Source organism: Rhea pennata, chromosome 14 (genome assembly GCF_028389875.1).
Source record: "Rhea pennata isolate bPtePen1 chromosome 14, bPtePen1.pri, whole genome shotgun sequence".
NCBI classification, from domain to species: domain Eukaryota; kingdom Metazoa; phylum Chordata; class Aves; order Rheiformes; family Rheidae; genus Rhea; species Rhea pennata.
The window spans coordinates 2,785,153-2,805,688 of record NC_084676.1 but is presented as its reverse complement, the minus strand read 5'-3'; the positions used below and the strand labels follow the sequence as shown (position 1 = coordinate 2,805,688).

The 20,536-nt window shown below is 44.8% G+C and overlaps 1 protein-coding gene across 5 annotated transcripts in view; it reads right to left on the bottom strand.

Moving 5' to 3' along the window:
- The window catches only part of SIL1 (SIL1 nucleotide exchange factor), a 113,605-nt gene that overhangs the window by 84,704 nt on the left and 8,365 nt on the right, over positions 1–20,536 (bottom strand). The window contains exons 1-2 of one of the 5 annotated variants that reach the window (XM_062587146.1): positions 17,350–17,759; positions 4,557–4,729 (exon numbers count right to left, since the gene is read on the bottom strand). The exons of 2 other annotated variants lie outside the window; for them this stretch is intronic. Coding sequence is in view for 1 of the 3 variants with exons in the window: in XM_062587149.1 (XP_062443133.1) it covers positions 16,852–16,948 (97 nt within the window). In the remaining 2 variants the exon portion in view is untranslated. Of the gene's footprint in view, positions 1–4,556; positions 4,730–16,851; positions 17,006–17,349; positions 17,760–20,536 lie in introns of those variants that run through there. 2 more of the 5 variants (XM_062587145.1, XM_062587149.1) reach the window with 2 other exon arrangements.

The window sequence follows — 20,536 nt, the reverse complement described above, 5'->3', positions numbered from 1 at the left end:
TGTTCCCAACTGATCTCAAAGCAAACTGATGCTTTTCCCATAGGAAACAGATTTTCTTCAGTTATAAAACAAAGGACAAAACAAAGACAATGAAAAATAAACGCACCCCTAAAACCTGAACAGTAAGTCTAGGACTAAAAAGAAAGAAATAGAAGAAATAAATTCAACAACGCAGTGGCTGAAAGAAAACTCGCACTTCCATAAAAATAGAGCTCACGTGTACCGAGAAGGCTGATAGCAGATCACAATACAGCCTCTTTAAAGCCTACAACCTCATGCCTGGCATATGACATCTGCACAACAATTAGCAGTTTCCTTAGGTCTCAAGTAGATAGAAAGAGCTAATATGAAAGGGGGGAGTTAAATCTCCTGCACAGGCTGACATCTTGCAACAAGATAGACAAATGCAGAGGGTGGAGAGAATTTTCAGATCAAATGTCATGTGCATACTAAACATTTTTGGAAATGACCCTCCTGCCTGCAAAGCAAAAAAGAGTAGTAACTATGCCCCCCACCTGCACGGGGAACATTTGCACTCATCTAAGGACACGCATTCGGGACACAGCAGCAGCCATGCACAGCCGCAGCCTGCCAGCACCGCAGCCCAATGGGACGAAGGCCAATGCAAATTCCCCTTGTGCCAAGAGGGGCATCGTTTTCAATAATCCTCTTTTGTTAAAGAAAATCAGGTACTAGGAAAAGTGCAAAGGGTCAGATTCAAAGAAGCTTCTGTTCCCGGCAGCAATCCTCCCGTTAGAGCAGACTGCATTCTCATGGCGTGGCTCATTATCAGCATCTCAATACAGGAAAGTTCTGCTCCACAACTCCAGAAACGTCTCTCCATACTGGTGGCTACGGAAACAATAGCATTTGCCATTATGTTCTCTATTAGCAGAGACATTTTACTGATTTTACTAGCTGCGCATCAGTAAGTGCTGTGCAGCTCAGCAAATGCAGTTGCTGTAGTCATAGGTGGCAGTTCAAAGGAATTCAGTAACAGGAACATATTTCATTAATGCCTTCTGCTGCTGGGAACACACCATTCTTTCATGTCTTAACTCAAAGCGCGCTGTGTATACTATGTCACTCCAATAAATCTGTCTGCACCCTCATCTGAATTCTGATCAGCTATTCTATAAGAACGCACAAACATCCCAGAGAATTCTCCAGCCCCCATCATGCTCTTTTTTATGGCCAACAGGAAGTAATAAAAATAAGCTAATCCTTGTTCTCATCTACGGATCAAGGGAGCAATACTGGAATTACAGGAGTCTTGCAAAATCATCTGAAAATTTACTAGTTCAGGCATGGTATCTGTTCAGCCACCTTCCATCAAGATGACCAATGATAACAAAAGCACCAATAGCGCTGTTTGTCTACAAGCACAAATTATTCACAAAGTTCCCCTTGCTGATCATAAGGCAGCGCTAGAGAAAAATCAAATGATGAAAGAAATGAAGGAATGCATTCCCAAACACCCTTCAGTTGAGCTGGTGACAAGACCTCCGAGTACTCAGAACCTCTTCGGTTCAGGCCAAAGTTTGATAATACCACTTCAGAAAACTGTTTTAAAGATACATGGGCAACCCTGGACGTCATACTGAAGAGATGCAGGTAGGACACAACCTTTAAAGCACACAGAGTGTTAACTCAAGATCCCACGTTCGGCACTCCTTCCGCCTCTGATGGGTTCTACCGTCGGCACAGCATCACAAAGAGGAAGGTTTTGTCTGAAATTCAGTCTGCATACAAGAGAAGAGACAACTGGAGGACAGACAAAGGATTACTAGGAGACCACAGGAGATTATTTGCCTGTACTGTTCAGTACCCCAGTGCATTACAATTGGGTTTTCACAGCCCTGTGCTTCCAAAACCAGGACTATTCTGCAAATACAATCATCCTCTCAGCTTCTTGGAGCCACAGAGGCTCTCAGAAATACAAATCAAGCTTTTTAAAAAAAAAGCCAGCCTAGAAATAGTGATGTTCTGGTGGACATCGGGCATAGGTGACCATGCATCTGCTCGGTAGATCTCAGTCCTGAAGATCTGCCTCAAGCCTTCCCTGCCCTGAGACCAGGCAGAGATTATATCTTGGTTTCTAGCATGAAGCACAGGATTTCTTGAATTTCCAGTAGAAACAGGAGCCATGAGAATGTAACTTGACCATACTAAAAGTCCAGTATTGGCCCTCATAAGAGAGAGCACAGGTCCAGTCTTTCCAAACGTGACTAACTGGAGATGATTAACTTCAAGTTTTAATGCAGAGGATTCAATATGAAGACGCCAGCTGAAGGGCAAGATGCTGCAAGAACTGCAACGAGTTACTGAGGCTTGCTCACCACCTTTGCAAGACTGCTACTGGGATTCATAGAAAACCTCCCTTTCTTGTGCATGCCAAGAACATTACAGAACAGTGATTTTAACTTCTCATTCACTCCCCACACATCACCATAAAAATTTTTCTGAGGGAATTTGAATTTGTGCTTCACATGTTTAAAGAGGTCATCAAAATAGTATTTCAGGTGGTCAGATAGCCTCTATTTGTTGACTTCTTTCAAGAAGCCAGAGAGTGATAACCCAGTGTCCATGCTGAATCCACCCAGGGCTGGACAGGGGACTGTCTGTGCAACAACAGGTTTCATCTGTACAGCAGAGGTACTCAAAGAGCCCTTTTTAACATACTAAAATAAACATACACACAAGAGCATTCCCCACTGGTTTCACTAAGAACAGGATTTCAGAGTCTCTGATCTCTTGTTCCCCTTTAGAGCTAACTTCGTCTTCCATTAATGCTTTTTCCTTCTGGAAATGAGGCCCAACAACTAATTGCATCTGTCCTCAGTGCAAGCCCAGAATTAGCTCCTGCAGCTCTGCACAACCGATTGGCAGGCACCTGAAAAGCACCAGGGTCCCCATCGCATACATCCCCCTATCCCATGCATTCGTCTGAGCTCCCTCCCTCTCTGCAGAGTTTTGATCAGTAACACTTCCAAAAAGAGGTAGCAGTGAATTTTCCTCTTAATTAAAGCCAATATTAAAATTACAAAGATGCTGGAAGAGACCTGAATGCACTTGACAGATCAAATAACTGGATCTGAATAAAGATTAATAATATAAAACCAGAATAATAAATAATGAAGAACCTATCACTTTATGCAAAGCAAGAGAAGAGCCTCGAATGGCAAAACAAAACATGAAGAGGAGCTTCCTTCAGGGACTTGTGCAAACATTCCAGATGGAGCCCTGATATGTTCGTCCTTGATTCTCCCAGGACAGAAATAGGGCAGGGAACAGACCTCACCAGGGAATGGACACGCTGCGCTGAGCTGACACAGGCTGCGCCTGGTTTAACTCAAGTTCTGATGTTTCAGTGCGCTGCTTATGGCAAGAACGGTGCAAAAGCTGACCCAGTACCTGCAGGTGCTGGCCTCCAAGCAGGGAGCCGTAAAACCTGCTGGGGGCACAGCAAGGACAGGGAACAATGAAGCAACCTACTGCTGTTACTCAATGTATGGCACCCACTTTTCTTGCATTCAGGGTGCTTTCGCCTGGTCTGCTCTTCTGTCATGCCTGGCAGGAAAACATATTCTTATCTCCAGCAAAAACTGCAAACAACTCCAGCTCTCATGAGGCACGGCACCTCACTAAGGGTCAGCACAGCACTAAGAGCCAGGAACTGATCTGCTAAAAGGGCTGACTTCAGCCAGAGGCGTCACGTGCCCTTCTGAAAGGGAAGATAGCAAACACAATCTCATGCTATGCAAGATTTCAGTAGAAAGGGTGCATAACTGCAATACAGACCATGCTGCTAATGCTGCTTATACAAGCACCAGTAAAATGTTTATTCTTATTATTTGCTCCTCTTCATTTATTCCTACCAGCACTGGGCTGTGGCATGTCAAAAGCACCCTTACACAAGGAAAAAGCTGCAGGAATGTCTTCCCATATTTGGCTGCCTACAAAAAAACCCACAGAGCAAGGAGGCCACGCTTTTAGGTTTACGTGAATAAATAATTGCTAGACCTCTACTGCTTAGAAACACCATGTCCCCAGGCAGCAGGTCTTGCTCTGACCTTCAGCAGATAAATCACTCGGAATCTGGACCTATGCACAAAGAAATTTCTAGTCCAAGAGGCTAAAAGGCAGCCAAGAAATGAATCATAAGGTCATTTGGATAAGCACTTCTCTCACACTCCCTTGTCCCCTCTCTCCTCCTGCCTCTCCCTAGCACCTTATTCCACAACCAACCATTCCTGGAAGACGATGGAGAAACAGTGAGGCCCAGCAAAGCACAGCACTAACTGTGAGCAATACCCCAGACATTACAGACTGCTGTTCCTATAGGGGCTGGGGAGGAAACTCATGTCCCAGCTATTGGCTGCTCCAACCTCTCCTTTCTCCAAGATACTCAGAAAGGACTAAACAGCTCCAGCAAGGCAGCAATCTCTGTGCACAGGTTTATAGAGCCCACAGCTTTGACAGAGAGTCAACTCTCTGGTTTTACGTTCTTATGGGCATGACGAACGTATCAAGAGGAGGAAGGCGAGGGTACTCACACAGAGCTTTTCAAGGCACGGAGAGGTCGACAAGGGTGATGGGTGCTCTGCAGAGGAGGCAAGGCAGATAGGCTTGTAACTTCTGGCACAGGGAAACAGTGGCTCTGCCAGCTTGTCCCTCTTCATCACACAGGCCAGGTAGTGCATGCGCTTCAGCTCATAAAGCACCAGGGCTGAAACACAAGGCAGTGATAACCAAACAGAAGGCATGGAGGAGGGAGGACAAGGATAACCGTGGGAGAAGTGTGCTCACGGAGCCTGGTTAGAGCTCGGCAGCTCATGCTGCATCATGCAACTTTTATAACTGCCAGCAACAAATAATAACAATAAATATTAATAACCTCCATGGGCTACCTGCTTAGCCTTCAGCTAACATCAGCGTTCAGCCTGTCTGACAGAAACTCAGCTAAGATACTGCGCAGCGTCTTTCTTCCACGCAAGTGCTGCCGAGTGCCAAGGAGGCACAGCAAATTCACCTGTGTGTCCGGCAACAGGAGGTGCCATAACTGACACGCCAGCAAGGTGACAGAGGCATCAGCAGCTCGGGCCTCTGCACCACCATCTGCTTGCTCTGCTCCAGCATGCTTGACTTGTGGGGGCCAGCAGAGTCCAAGGAGCACTGCAAAACTGCTTGACTGCACTGAGAGCCTCCTCACTAGATCCTTCTTCCTCCAACACATCTGATATCACCTCTCCTTCTTCTGCTGCCTTGACTCCTGCTGAACAGCATTTACGGACAACGGCTGCATTGCCCTAGTCTAACTGACCACGGTGATTTGACCCAGCACAATCGCTGGGCAAACAAGCTTGCTGCCGCCCAGCGACACAGCTCCTGACACATGCACGCTCTGCCCAAGCTGCGAACAGCAGAGTATCAGGGATGCAGCACATTTCCTCAGCTGTTCACAGCTATCCCTTTTTTTGCATTACATTTTGCAGTGCCACCTCTGCCTACATCTCCCACGCATCTACAAGAAAGGCCACTGGACAGATGAGTTGACAATATACAGCATATCAAAGATGGAAAAAATGACACCTGGTAACTAATGTTCGCAACAGTGTCAGTTTGTCTGCAGCCCAGTTGCTTGTAGGCTGCTGTAGTCCACAGTAAACAGACATGAGCGTTCCCCAGCTCCACTAGCAGCCCCATGCTTCCCTTGCATCACCACCACCTGTTCGCATTGCAGACCCAAGGCACATGTGAGCCCTAAGCAGGGGCTGAGCCCTTTCCCACAAGATCCTGCTCAGACAGAGCCTCTTCAAAGAGCTCACATCCATGGAAGAGGAAGAACTGCAATCTGCCATTGACCATAGCAAGAAGCAGGGCCTGAGGCACACCAGCTGGGCTCAGCTGCCATCCAGGGTAGGGGGAGGAGGGCAAATGTCATGAAGAGTTTCCAGGAGGATCATGAAGGAAAGCAGAAGAAGCAGAAGACCTCACACTGCTGCTCTCTCTCCCCACAAGGCAAATCCAAGAAGCTTTAGAAGGGTTGTTCCTTGCAATGCTGAGGAAACACCTTGGTCAGAGGCAACCTGTGTCCAGGCAGGGCCACCAGCAACTACTGCTAGGTCGCCCATGGCACACATTCTTGTCGATATGGAGAGACACTCAGGTGGCAGTGACATCAGATCCGACTGTTTCATCAGCAGTCACAGCAGGATGTAGTGACCATTCCAGATCTCATCTTATAACTTTTGTTCCAGTGGAACAGCCCTTACTAAAGGCAAGGGTCCACTTGCCTGCAAGGCTGTGCTATCTCAGGCCATAAAGAACGTTTTCAAAGTTGATTTTTACATCAGGTTTCTATGGCAAACGTTGATGTCAGACTGTATTTGGCCGTTTCCTTACATGAATGGCATGCCAAGGCACCCATGAGGAACCCGGGTGACCAGGGCATGGCAAATGCCCAGGGGTGCTCCCAATGCCTGTCAGCAGCCCCTTGTCAAGAGCAAGAAACAGCACGAAGAAAGCCGCTGCCTTGATTCAGTAGCCGTTAAGTGCTTCGTCCTTTTGATATTCCTGGCAGACATGTAAGCGGCACCAATAGTCATGACGAGGCCTTTGGAGCGTTATTCCAAATCTAATTAGTTATTTAAAAAACACTGTGTATACAAACAACCTTACAGTTCAACATTAAACATCATTTAGCCTATTAATTAAACGTACTTAATAAATTCCTTCAGAAATGTTGGCATTCATAGAAAACGCTATTCTCCAGCGGGCAAAAGCATCACTTTATTCTTCAGCAGTTTGAAGTCTGAACGAGACAGCGCTGGCTGCGGAACAGCGAGAGCGCTCTCCTGTCTCCGTTCTCTGAACTGCCGTCTTGGCCCTGCCCAGTAGCTCATTAGGAAGGATCGCCAAGATGCCCATCTTCTGCTGCTCTTCAGTCTGCTTTCGCCAGCGTCCAGCTGCCTGAGGGTTGCAGCCAACTTATTTAAAATGGTCCAAGCACCCACAGCATAGGAAAGCTCCAGATCCAGGAAAGGGGAATTTTCTGCTCTGCTCAAAATGGAAGCATAGAAAATCAGGCCATGCCTCAGAGATCAGAAGACTGAATTTATCATTTATTATTTATAAATAATTTATTCATCCGAATTTACAACAGCTTCTCTCGCAGGCCTCTGTGCCTGCCTTCAACACACGACATCCTCACTCTGCAGACATGCCCAGCTCTGGGGTGAAGGAGTACACTCAGTTTTGTGTCACGGCGCAGCAGCTCAGATTTGTACCAGTTTAGTACTTGCCTGTAGAGAGGAGATGTGCAGAGATTTGTGGAACAAACACCTTCAAAAAAAGAACATTGGAGAAGCTCCACACAACCCTTTCTGAGACCTGTTTCTCAACCGGCTATACTGCCCAACCACTGCTTGGGTAGAAAGCCTCTCCGCAACCTCAGCCATGTGGAACACCTTTCCTTCTCTCATCAGCCCTCCATCATTCCAAACTCAGCTGGAGACACCTCTCTGCTTGCCTATACCCATTGCCTTCTCCTGCTCCTTGCTGCATTTCACCACATATAGCATATAAAACAAAGTCTTTTTTTTTTTTTTTTTTTTTTTCCCCTCTCACATGTAACCAATCATTTCTATCAGCCTCTATTTTCTAGGTGATGCTTCGGTCCTGACTTACCTGGGAGGCTGCCTGGGTTTGGAGTATTTTTATTTTCCCCTCCAACAAAGGGATATTTCTCCAAGCATGAAGAGGTGCCAATGGGCTGCAAACACTTTCTGGACAATTTGGGCTCTCGAAAGAAAATGCACATCATACTACTCAGGGTCTTAAGAATCCTAATGTCCTGATATATTTGGGCCTACAAATAGCCAGAGATTTAATTGGCATAATCCAGTGTCTATGGAAACAGAGCTTTTTGTACTTCCCAAGTTTCCGCTGTTCTCTCGTATCAAAAAATCACCTCCCTTCAGGTATTTACTTCCCTGCTTCCAGACCTACAAAGAGAGTTAATTAAGAGGAGGAAAAAAAATATGCAAAATTCAGGCTCAATATTCTAAAAATACATACCACCCTGCATGCTGATGTATCATGTACACAACTCCCCCACCAGCACATACGCTTCCTCCACACACATCCGCACTCACCGCACCACCTGCCCCGACATCTGCAGCCTCACGCCAGCTCTACCGCACATGCACACACAAAGACATGCTCGTGCACACCGTGCATGGCCACGATACGCTTGCCCACCACCGCCTGGGGCACAGCAGTGAGGATGTCTAGTCTGCCATTGAAGTCTCTCCCCTGCATGACCTTGAACTTTCTCGTAGCTCCTGTTTGAGAAAATCACCCATTTTACTGCCCCTCGCTTTCCTTTTCCTCCCTGCTGCCTCTCTCCAGACCTCTGTATTGCCATACTGATTCAGCAGAGGCCTAGCACTACCACAAAGCATTTATATGCCAACTGTATTTACATGGCAGCTACTTGATGCTGCTCCTGTCCCTCCCAGAGGGGTGACGGTCTCAAAGTGTTCATCTCAGGCCACTGACCTTCTGCCATGCCCTTACTCTGCTTGCCTCCGTGAGTATTTTTCTCAAGGCTGGTCCAGCTTTGGTAGAACATTTTATACTACTAAATCTGACATCCTCTGAAAGAGCTAGACAGCAAGACAGGGAGAAAAATACAGAATCCATCTACCCACATGGATGCCAGGCCCTCTTTCTAAAAGCAGGCATACTCCCAGCCAAGTCAACTACCACACATCAGTAGAGCATTCGGCTTGAAAAAGCACTATTTAACATTCATTACTTGCCACCAGCAAGCGTAGGCAGATTAAATGCAAAAGCACCAACACTGACCTCTGCCTCAGTCCAAGAGAGAGGAGTCCAACAGCTCTCTCGCAACACCAGCACAGCTTGCTGAGCCCCCATGCCCAAACGCTTGCATTCTGTCCATCCCCGCTAACATCCTTCCTGCTGGGTCCATCCCAGCGCAGAGATTTCTTTTGTGAACTGTTGCCTCTCCTGAGCCAGGGAAACCTACTGGTTCAGTAGCGCTGCAGGAGTCACCCTGCAACCAGCTCAAAAACTGCCTGTGAAAGCAGGCAAAGGACCTCTCCTAATAGCCCTATCGATCCGTGAGAAACAGTGAGCTGCGAAGTTTATGAAAAATGCATTTCCTCACTCCTCTACAGTACGTGTGGCTGAGGTGACAGCTTTTATTCAAAGACAACCCATGGGCATCAGTCACAGCAGGCACCCAAATGCAACAAAGGCAGCAAACAAAACTAACCACATTCTAGCTATTCAGCACTGCAAAAAAAAAGGCAGCCATCATTCATGATGATTAACGTGGAATTGTAGGGTACGGGATTAGTTGTACAGGGCAGTTGGATGGATGCCCAGTTCAGGACCTCCCTTTCAAGTAGGTTGCGCTCTCTCACACTTCCAGTATTGTTGCAAGATCCAAGTCAAAAAGCTGGAGGGCCACACTGATCTGCTTCACGAGCCAAACTCATCCAGAAGCTGCCTCATCGGCCACTTGCAGCAAAATCTGCATGAAGCCATAAAAAGATGATCTCAGACTCTCACTTGAAGTGGTTTAACAAGCTGTCTGGAGATTAGAGTCAGTTACTCCAAAGCAGGTTTGCTCAGGACTGTTGCTGGCTTTCCACCCTGTGGGAGTCTGGGCAGATCACTCACCTCTCTGGGGCTCAGTTTCGCTGGTTGTAACATAGGTACCACATTTATCAACAAGGTTATCACGAGTCTTCTTCCACTAAGGTCTGCTGCAACATTATCATGCTTAGATAAAAGGTATTATCAAATTTAACTTATTTTTTCCCTAGTTCCACTAGGTTTTAATGTGATACCAGAGGATGCTTTTCATAACCTAATGAAAAAACACCTCGGACAGCTATGAACTACAGAGAAAACAGAGAGGCTATCAGTACAACCAAGATAAAACGGACTCTCATGATGATTTCCATTCTTTTACCTAGGCATTTCATTCCAAGATTAAAGATTGAGACATGTTGCTCAAGTACAAGGGCCTACACAACCTGAAACAAAAGTAGGAGAACAGCTAGCCAGCAGCAGACAGCATTCATTTAGCATTTTTTTTTTCCTAAGGAAATTTAAAATAGCAGAGAGCTCCAAAGACTGCAAATGCAGAACTTAAACACACAGGCACAGGAAGCTAAAAGAGAACATGATTTTCCCCTCTCCTGTCATCTGCCACGTCTACATTACAGAAGTGGGTTTTTGCCATTCTGCTTGTGACATGCTTACAGACAGACTGGCAGAAGTCTCTCTTTGTGTGTTCATCTCCACATAGCATCTTGATCCTAGCTGCATCTAGCAGACTGGCATTCATTCTTAGTTGGTCCTTGGGCACTATTTTAAGATTAATATCAGAGAAGATGACAGGAAATTGCCTGCATGCAAAGCACCATCAACTGCATAGAGTTCACAACTGAAAAAAAATGTATTTCTCCTCTACTCCCTTCTCAGATGGAGCTATTTTAAGAGTTACTTGTAGCAATATATAGAAAAAACAATTCAAAAAGTGACAGTGCGGTGTCCCTTTAATTACAGAGATCACTGCATCACAGCTATAACACAGCCTAATTTTGTCTTGGAAAACGTTTGAAACATTAGCCACTAACTACAAAATGGCTCTGGCCAAGCACACTCACTGGACACTGCATGTCTGCTTGGTCAGGGGTTGATGCAGGCCAAAGTCCTCAAGCATATGAGAAGGTTTTACAGATTCCTCTGAAGGCCCAACTCTTGCATTTTTAGATGACCCTGATCATCTGCATGGGCAGTGACTTTCCTGGTGTAATCCCACCTTTTGCCTTTTCAGCCTCCACTAACCAGAGCTTTGATCTACCAAGCGACTCCAGGTTCAGAGGCCTTCTCTTCTTTTACCACTTAGACCACTGAAGGATGAGTTTGAGTTCCTGAGATCTCTGCTTCAGACAGGCACGCTTTGATGTCCCACGGAGAGCCAGTCTCTGTGACTCTTCTGGTCTCTTCAAACAAAGGTAGAACTATGGCTTGTGAACTGTGAAAAAGAGCATTTTCCTTGGAGAAGAAAAGCCACACTAGCGCTCATCTCCACCTTGTCAGCGCAGAACAGACGGTACTGATGCTTCAAAGAGCTTCTCAATCTTAAATCCTTATGACATAGTGACAAATTAGGGAATGTGTCTCACGAATTCCAGCAGAGGTTATGAAATGACATTTCAGTGAATGTCTTACCAGTCATGAGATCCTCTGCATGTTGTCAGAGCTGCATCAGCCCCCTCATCTGCACTCAAGAGCAGCTAACCTTGGACAGCTCCACTCAAAAAGGAAGACTGAGCTGTCTACATTGTCACAGCCAGTTTAACTGCAAATTCAGGACACAGCCAGGTGTGCAGCATGAAGGGTCCACGCAAAGACATCCTGTGCAGAAAAAGCCACCCAAGGGTACTCCAGTCAAAGTCCAAAGGATGCTTACAAGTGAAAACTGAGGCAAAAAATTGCTTTAATGGGGTCACAAGATCCAAGCTCACGCTCCTGGTGGTTCTGTTTCTGATTATTTCTAGCTCCCTGAAGCACGGGAACTGCACCCACGAGAGGGTGCTGCCTGGGAAGGACAAGCCAAATGGTTTGCACCCAACAAACACGAGACACCACGCAGCAGCTTGCTCCAAAAAGAACAGTGGTGCATATCCAGCCAGAGGGGGCTGGACTGGAGCTGCATCAGGCAGATAAGATCTTTGACAAAAGCATCCATACTGGTGAGGAAGCAATTTGGGAGTTTCAGGCCAGGTGCTGGTGGAAACACTACCAATGAAAATGGTCAGTGATCCACCAATCCTGTGCAAATCCTTTAGGTAGTGAGTCTAGAAAGGATAATATTTGCACTTAAAGGAGCTGATAAGTTTACAAGCTAAACCTAGAGTAAGGGCTTCAGAGGCCCAGCAATTCCATTTTTAAAAAAGTAGTAGTATCTTGCAGAGAGCTTGGAAAGCCAGTTCTCCATTGGCCAAGGACTGAGAATCTCCCCAGGAGGAACACAGACAGCCACTTCTCCAAACTCTTTAACTATTATTAAAAAGAAAGGGGGGGAGGGGGAAGAGAAAAGGGGGAAGAAGCAGGAAGGAAATGAAGGAAAAGAAAAATAAGTTTCTAACTCAAAGAAGACTAACTCTTTTGAGACTAAAATAAGTTTCTAACTCAAACCTTCTAAGCAGTAGGAATGCTCCAAGACCACAGCTCTCTTACCTGAACCTGTGACTGCTCACAGCACTTCAGATTACTGTCCCTGGGGTTCAACTAGATGAAGTCAACTTAGCTTCATCAGGTTAGCAAAGGCAAGAACCCAAAAACTAGACAGAGGGAGGAGGAAAGCAGAGGGTAATCAGCAGCAACTCTTTTTCCTCTGTGATTTTCTTTCTAGAGACAACAGCTGTGTTTCTACCTTCAGCATCCTTTCATCCAGAAAAGACCCATTGTTTCTCCTCCTGAGCTTCAATCAACAACAGGAGACCCAGTCACATAAAAGCAGCGACATATGTTAGGCAGTGGGAAGCAGCAGCCAAAGGATATAGGGAGTTTTTCTCTGTTTCTTGGCCTTTGCTCTATGGCTAGTTGCTTGTATGACAACGCTGAATCCTCCTTGTCTGCTGTAAGGGCTAACAGTAGATTTTTAGGCACTTACTCCCTTTAAGCTTTAACGAAAGAGGGATCTGCAGCACCATCAGTTCTACTCTGAAACATGAGAATATCCTGATGAACTGTCTCTGCACCCTGGTGGTGCCATAAATCCCATCTCCCTGTATGATATGATGGGAGAAAAGTCCATCACATGCCTGCTAGAAGGATACACTTATGCTATAGGGGCTTCTCCCATGAAGACTACAGATTTCAACTGTCCTCTCCTGCAAGCAGATTTTATCACATGAAGGATAAAATATTCTGCAGAGCTTTTAGAACAGCTGAATTGCCAAATACAACTGTTAAATGAATCAAGGTTGTCTCAATGACAGCCCCCATGCCGACTTTCAGTGCCTACAGCTATCACATGCCAAGAAAAGTTTTGGTGAGGCCCTAATCCAGGGAACAATTAAGGAAGTGAGATATCTCAGTGCATCCACAAAAACCACACAGGGATACAGTTATTCACCTATATAAGAGTTTGCAACCTCAGAGTCTGACAGTACATTTTTTCAAGGGCAAAAACTCCAACATTTATGTACTAAATATTATGTTAATGCCACTGAATAATAAAAATAATAATTGTAGTGGCTTCCAGTGTCCAAACTTTTCAGTCTATCCTAAAGTTAAAAAACAAAAAACAAAAAAAAAAAACAAACAAAAAAAAGGAAAGAAAGAAAAAAAAAGAAAAATTTAAGGAAAGAGCACTTCCACAAGAAGTCCTGAACTGGCTTTTAGTTCCTGTACAAAATACAGCCATACAATGAACTACTTCCCTTGTTGTTATATCTAGCTTCTGTTTCATGATAGCAGCAAGGCATTGCAGGCAAAGCACTTCAGGAGGATTGCTGCACTGCTCAGTTAGTTAAGCAGACCTGACCTTCAGCCTCCTGCCTCATCACAGTGCCTGAGGTGTGCTGTAACTGCCCGGAAATGTGCTGCCTGCTGGCGCCTTATTCTTTAATTGTAGGGTTAGGAGAAGTTGTTCAGCCAGTCTCAGCATATGGTCGGCTCCACATACCTAAACGCTTTCGAACAGCTCTGAAAGAGCCAGCATACTCGGGTGCACCATCAGTCCACGTGCGTGGCTGGGAGATGCTCTCTCACAAACATATTTCCAGAACAGATAAACTCTCCTTTTAATCAAGGAATCAGTTCTGTTTTAGTGCAGATTTACTGAGGGTCTTCTTTTTTTTCTCTCTCTCTCTCTCTCTTAGAAGCAACAATAGATGGACAGAAAAAAAACAGAGAAGAAATTAATGAACATTGTAATTATTCCCAAAGTTGCAAATAGGAGTGATTGTTCACCCTGAGACAAGTCTGGAAAAACAAGATTAAAATGCTTAGGGGACATACTCTTGAAACTGCAGGTAATAGAACAGATAAAAACATATTTACAGTATCTCACAGGGGACATGTACTTTTTAGGTAACAGCTATAATTCTGCTGTGAAAAATAATATTCTTCCATCCTTCACTGCAGAGTTAAAAGGCTGCCCTAAAAAAAATAACAGAACAAAGTGTCTTCAATGGCAATTGAGTCTGGTTCTAGAAACGCAGTCTCTCCTCCCCTGCCCTGCGCACCAAAGTGCAACAAAAAACAGAGGCAGCATCTGCAGGAACACTCAGCACATGGGCAACATTAATAATCTATGCAAATAGTACAATTCAACAAACAGCAAAAGGGGGGGTGGGCTGAAACAACACTTCTCCTGCTGAGGCTTTCTAAGAGGAGGACAGCGGCCTTGCCTTCCCCAACTTCCCTGGCGCCCGCAAAGCCAAGGCTGCCTGCTAACAGACTGTGCTTGAAGTACTCACCAGCAGAAACAATTTGTCATGTGTCAGATCAAATAAACTCTTAAGAGAGCACTGTACTCCCTTAAGCAGACGGCTGCCAAACTCCAAAGAAAAAAAATCCAAGAAACCTAGCTGGCCAGCGTTAAACCCAAGCATACAAAGACCAGAACACTTTTCATTTTTAAAACCTATCAGTATGACACAATCTATTCCTATGCAGCACCTTCCATGCAAGGTAGCCATCAACAATATCCATTATTAAGAAGAACAAGGGGTTTTAATTACCACTCTTGGCTGAAATTTCATAGTCCAGAAACTTCACATTCTTTATCTAGCAACAATGCATCTCACTCATCCTAGGGAGGCATTAAGAAAGCTGATGTTTGTAAAAGAGCATTGAAGATATAAAGTGGTGCCTAGTTGCAATGGATTGTCATCTCTTCACTGCATCTCTTCTTCAGCTTGGCTCCTTTTAACTAAAGGAGCAAAATTCGATAAAGAAAGAATTGTACACCCTGTCCTCTGAACACTGCTAGGGCAGGAACTACCTTATGAGATATTTTGATCATAAGCTCTTTGCAGGAGGGTCATTCTTGTGTTGTATGTTTGTACACAGGTTATCACCATAGGGACTCTTTCACTGGGGTCTTGGAGCACTGGCACCAAACAGATCCAGCAAACAAGCAACACCACTTCATTCGAGCAAGTGTTCCTCCCATTCTAGATGGCCTTGCATTCTCCCTCACTTCATCATCTCTCTTCCACCCTCCTCACTCACTCAGATTTTCTTTCCAGTCAGGATTTGGTTTCCTCACTCCCATCTTTACACATGCTCTCTGCAGCCATAGCACAGGGTCTAGTAAGCCACACCAACACCCTGACGAGGTGGTGGCAACACGTTCCCTACCAAGACGCTGAACACAAACTCCAGCATGGTACTTGAGACAAATTTCTGCCAGAAGTGCTGAACAGCACAGCAATTACAAAGCCAAAATCTGGACCTGAAACCTTTTCTGGGGCTTTGTGTAAAAGCAGGGATTTCAGCTCCACTTTACTGGCCAAAAGTTAACTTTGAAAGTGCAATTCTGCCTACTTGACCACTCAGAGAGGGTCAACGTCATATTTGTTCTTCCTTTATATTATCAGCGTGAGCTGCTAAGCAAACGTTGTGTTCCATAAAAGAAGGCAGGCATTTGATTTAAGGAGGCGTTGCCCACCAAGTCAACATGAGCCCAACTCTACCAGCACCACCTGGGCAGCAACCCTCCCCTCACCCCAGGCAGCTTAGGAAAGCCCAAGGTTCCTTCATCAGTATTGCATTTACCAACTTCTTGAGCAAAATAAACCAAATAAATAAATAAATGAGAATTAATTTCTCATTTAATTTCTCCATAAATAAATGAGACTGCATTACTAGTATGAACATGACGAGGGAAAAAAATAACAAGCAGAGTAAGAATATACTTTAGCTTGAAAGAGTTAAACTAAAAATGAATTCACTAAAAATGAATTATTGATAAAAATAAAAGAAACACTGTACTAGAACCCTTTTTTGGTTCATTCTTGAGCATTATCAGAGCTTCCCATGCCCAGTTCTCCTGCGATTTCAGTATTTGTGTTGAAGCTCCTTGCAAGTCCCCCGCTTCCTGTGTGGTCCCACAGGATTTTCTGCAAATTCCTGCTACGATATTATGTGGCCATTTTGGAACCTGCTTCAGCAAGCAGCAGCAGCAGCAGCACTGGTGCAAATAACCCTAGCACAGAAATCTAACCCTGTCCAGAAAGGTCCCAGCAGCACCTAGGTTTAAAGTGGCAGGGAGAGCCTCACCCATTAAAGCACAGGCCTTGGACTCCTGAGCACTGGCTCTGCCACTAGCCAAGTTGCTTCATCTCTTTGCTATCATGCTGGGTGGGAGAATGAGTCCCTAAACAAGCTCTGAGTACATCTGCAAAATTTAATCATGCTGCCCAGCACTCAACTTCAGTAAACACCTTCTCCACCAAGATAGGTCAAATGTATTTTCCACTGCCAGCCCTCAGAGGAAAGCCTCTGTTTCACAGAGCAAAGGGGGTGCATCTCTTTCATGTTTGATTTTTTGACGCATAAAAAATTCTGAAAATCTAAGGAGACTATCAACCACATCCCCTTCACTCACATACTGACCCCTCCTGATAACTTCCTTCTCCTTCCACCCAAGACATTTGAAGGGCTCCTCTTCACAAGAGTAATATCGAGACTTTCCAAGTGAACTGCATTCATGCAGGCATCTGCTAGTTCTACTCTTCCCTGCTACTATTTGCCTGCATTTCCCTGGATCCTGGAAAGATGGAGTACCTTTAAAGACTGCCATCTCATTTGCTACATTCCAGTCGTAGGTACCGAAGAAGTTAAGTGAGAGTTTATGCTGCCATTCCCAACCCAGCTGCTTCATCCTGGAGTTCACCCAGAACCCAGCACAGTGCTTCCCATAAGTCTTTCAGTCATTTCTGCACCAACTCTAACTTGGTTCTCCCAACTGCCCCTTTCAGCTTTTTTAAACAAGGTTTGTCATTGTTCCTTCATTCCCCTTTTTGTCCAACATGGTATCACGGTATTTTAATCATGGTATTTAGTCATCATGGGTATTTTAATCTTCCCAGCTCCTGCAGGAAGCCCCTCCTTTCAGTTGATACCACACTGGCAGAAGTCCACTGTTACCTGAAAGCACACAGAGCTGAAAATTCACAAGCTCCCCTTTTAAAACTTCAGCCAAACTTCTCAGGATCTCAGGACCAACATGTCCTTCCAGACCTTGGAAGCAGTATCAGAAGCCAGCAGAAACCAAACACTTACCTGCTCAGGCAAAGATCAGACTTCAGCACTTGTTGGTCATCACAGAAGACAAATCCCTCAGCCAAGGACTCATCTGTCACCTCCAGATGTTCCAGTAGTCACAGCCCTTCAAATGATATTAGCAATCTCTGACCAGGGGTAACCCCAAAAACCTCTCTTTCTGTAGAAGATGAATAATGGCCCCAGAAAAGTTTGTCTGCGAAAGACTTGAGGTTCTTGGATGCTTAGAGGCTTTATAAATCTACAGAGGGTTAGATTATTTCAAAGTGACAGTGAACTGCAGAAAGATAAGAGATCTAAAGGAAGGATGAGAGAAGTAGGAAACACTGCCTCAAGTCACCAAAAAGCAGCTGCCTGCCCCAAAACCCAGCACGGCCTTGAATAGCACTACATAAAAACAAGCGAGAAAAGGAAAGAAACTCTCCAGCAAAGAACAAGGAAAGAACAAGAGGGAAGGCACAGGGCCAAACAACCTCAGCAGCAATTTTTTTTCAGATTTTATTTAAAGAGCCTCATGACAAGTTATATTTAGACACAGTTGTGTCTGTACAAGATTTCTCCCCAGCCCCAGAGACTGGCATCAAGCACAGGACACCATCTCACCATCCTTACTTGGACAGGATTGCTGTTTCTTATCTCAGCCACTGCACAGAACACAATCAGCAGGTACATGTACCAAAAGAACTGTAAAGTACTCCTTGCAAAACACACAGTGTTACCATAACACAGGAGGTGTTAGACTGAGTCCCTGTGGAGGAGGAGGTAACAGACACAAGTCTCTACCACTTACAGTGATGCTTTACAAGCATTTACAGCCACAAAAACCCAAGTCAAAAGCCAATTCCTCTCAGATCTTTCTCAGACCTTACACAATCCAACTTCGACCAAAACTATGACCTGCTCTAGGTCAGCCAGTCGCTACCCAGAGCCAGTGCCACCGGAGGATATGGTACAGCTATCACTCACATCCAGCCACCACGCTTCCCCAGCCCCGATGTACAGGGATCCATTTGCAGCCAGGTTAAGCAGGCAAAGCTTTGGAGATAAATCCAGAATGAGGTTCAAACTTGCATCCCTGAACGGAGCACCAAAGGCTCTACCCATTGTTTACCACTCCTTTGTAAGGCTTCAGAAGTCTTTTACAGCTGCTAACCAATTTATTATCTACATTTTTTTAATTTTTTTTCAGATCTCTGACTAATATGTATTTCAAAGAGAAATCAAATAGTCATAGAACTAAAGAACTCCAGGGCATCCACACTGATTTCCTCAACAAATTCTGATTACGCTTTTGAACAATGGAGAATCTTCCAAACAGAGAGAGAACAAAAACAACGCTAACTACCAGAAAACAAACTTCAACTCAAAGATAGCTCCAGACAGCAATCTCACTCTGCGCCTGAAGTGATGCTCTGCGAACACTCAAAGGAACTCATTTACAACATTCAGCAAAGAATTCCTTTAGCCTCATAAAACTTAGCTTTGTAGAAATCCCACCTTTGGGAGTATCATTACGATTTCCAGCAGCCTCCCACCAAGCATCTCTGCACAAGTTTTGTACTTATCTACCCCAAGCTTGTTGGAAAAAAAGGGAAGATACCGGCCACTCGTTTATTCCTAATTTAAGTGCAACAACATGGAATACAACACTACTTTTACTTCCCTGCAACCTACTTACGTGAGGGATAGCATACACCAAATCAAGCCACCAGAGACAGGTATGTCCAACCACACAGCCTTCCCACTGAAGAAGGGAGCAGGGTACCTCATAACCAGTTCTTCAGTTCTGTAACCTTCGCAGGAATCTCTCTCCATGAGCTGCAATCCATTAAGCAACACAACAGCATTCAAAACCTTGCACCTCTGAAGCCCAGAGTTTCAAGTAGAATCTAATTCTTACAAGGCTGCCCCTGGAAATTTCACATAGTGTAATAGACTATTTTGTGGGCAAGGAGAGATCAAGAAAATTAATTAAGTTAGAATAAGAAATAACCTCCCTAAAAGTGAGTAATGATACTAAAGCAGCTATCATGAACTGGCCAAACACATTTTAAGGGCTATCCATTTTCACTTTTACATTGCCTTGGAAAAGAAAACGGAGCGAATTTGTTCTGTATGCATATTGCCTGCTACTTGTTATTGTCTATCTGTTGAAGCTTACTTGAGAGACAAAATTTAATTAAAACCCACAGTACTGCATAGGCTGCATTTGAAATATGCCTGCATTAGCAGATCATTACAGTAAATGAAATACAGCTTCATATCATATTTTTCAAACAATCTCCTAAAACATTTACAAATTAAATAATACTCTCACAGAGAGAAATTAAGAGACATAGTATTTAGCAAGGGCAGAGAGATGTTTACAGACGTGGAGCCAGCAAGGCAGAGAGGTGCGGGAAAACTGTTCTAGACAAAGTCATTGTCAAGAAGGTTCTCCTACCAAAAACTACGGGAAGAAACAGTATGCCAGTGCCAGACAAGCAAAAAGAGAAGCATCCCCAAATCTCAAAGGAGGTCAAAGCGAGTACAAAGAGGGTTTGGTGTGCACTGGCACAGGCTGTTGAGGCCTGGGAAGTGCCTGTGCTTCCCTGCACACATGAAAATCCAACACTAGAGTCACAGGGAGCAGGAAGTCAGAGAGGTAAGAGAACGATGATAACGTAAGCAGCAGAATGAGGAGGATTAGTTCCTCCAGCGCTATTTAAGTGCTTCCCATGTAGTCGTAAGAATGACCGATATGCACACAAACAGCATGCACAGACCAACTAGAGAACAGGTGTAATTCGAGACAGTGAAAATGCAGTGCAAGCTAGCTTAACAAACAGACCTGTACACAAAAACACTCTTCCATCCATCAAAGGGAGCATCTCTGAAAACTCCTCGGAGAACTGGAACTGGTCAGCATGCAAAAATCACTGAGAGGGAGAGGTGAGAGAGAGACAGAGGAAGTCAGTGCAACTATGTAACCTTAGTGTCCTATGGAAACCAGGCCTGAGCGGCATCAATCAGCCATAGGCAAGGGAATGCTTGCAACAGATCCAGAGAGGTGAAAAATACAGTGCTCTCAGACTAAGAAAAAGGATGCTGAAAGGTGCTCTTGCGGCAGCATGAGAAATACACTATCAATATTTACACAGAGTAGAAAAGCAAGGGGAGCTTTGGTTTCTCAGGTTAAGTAAAAGCA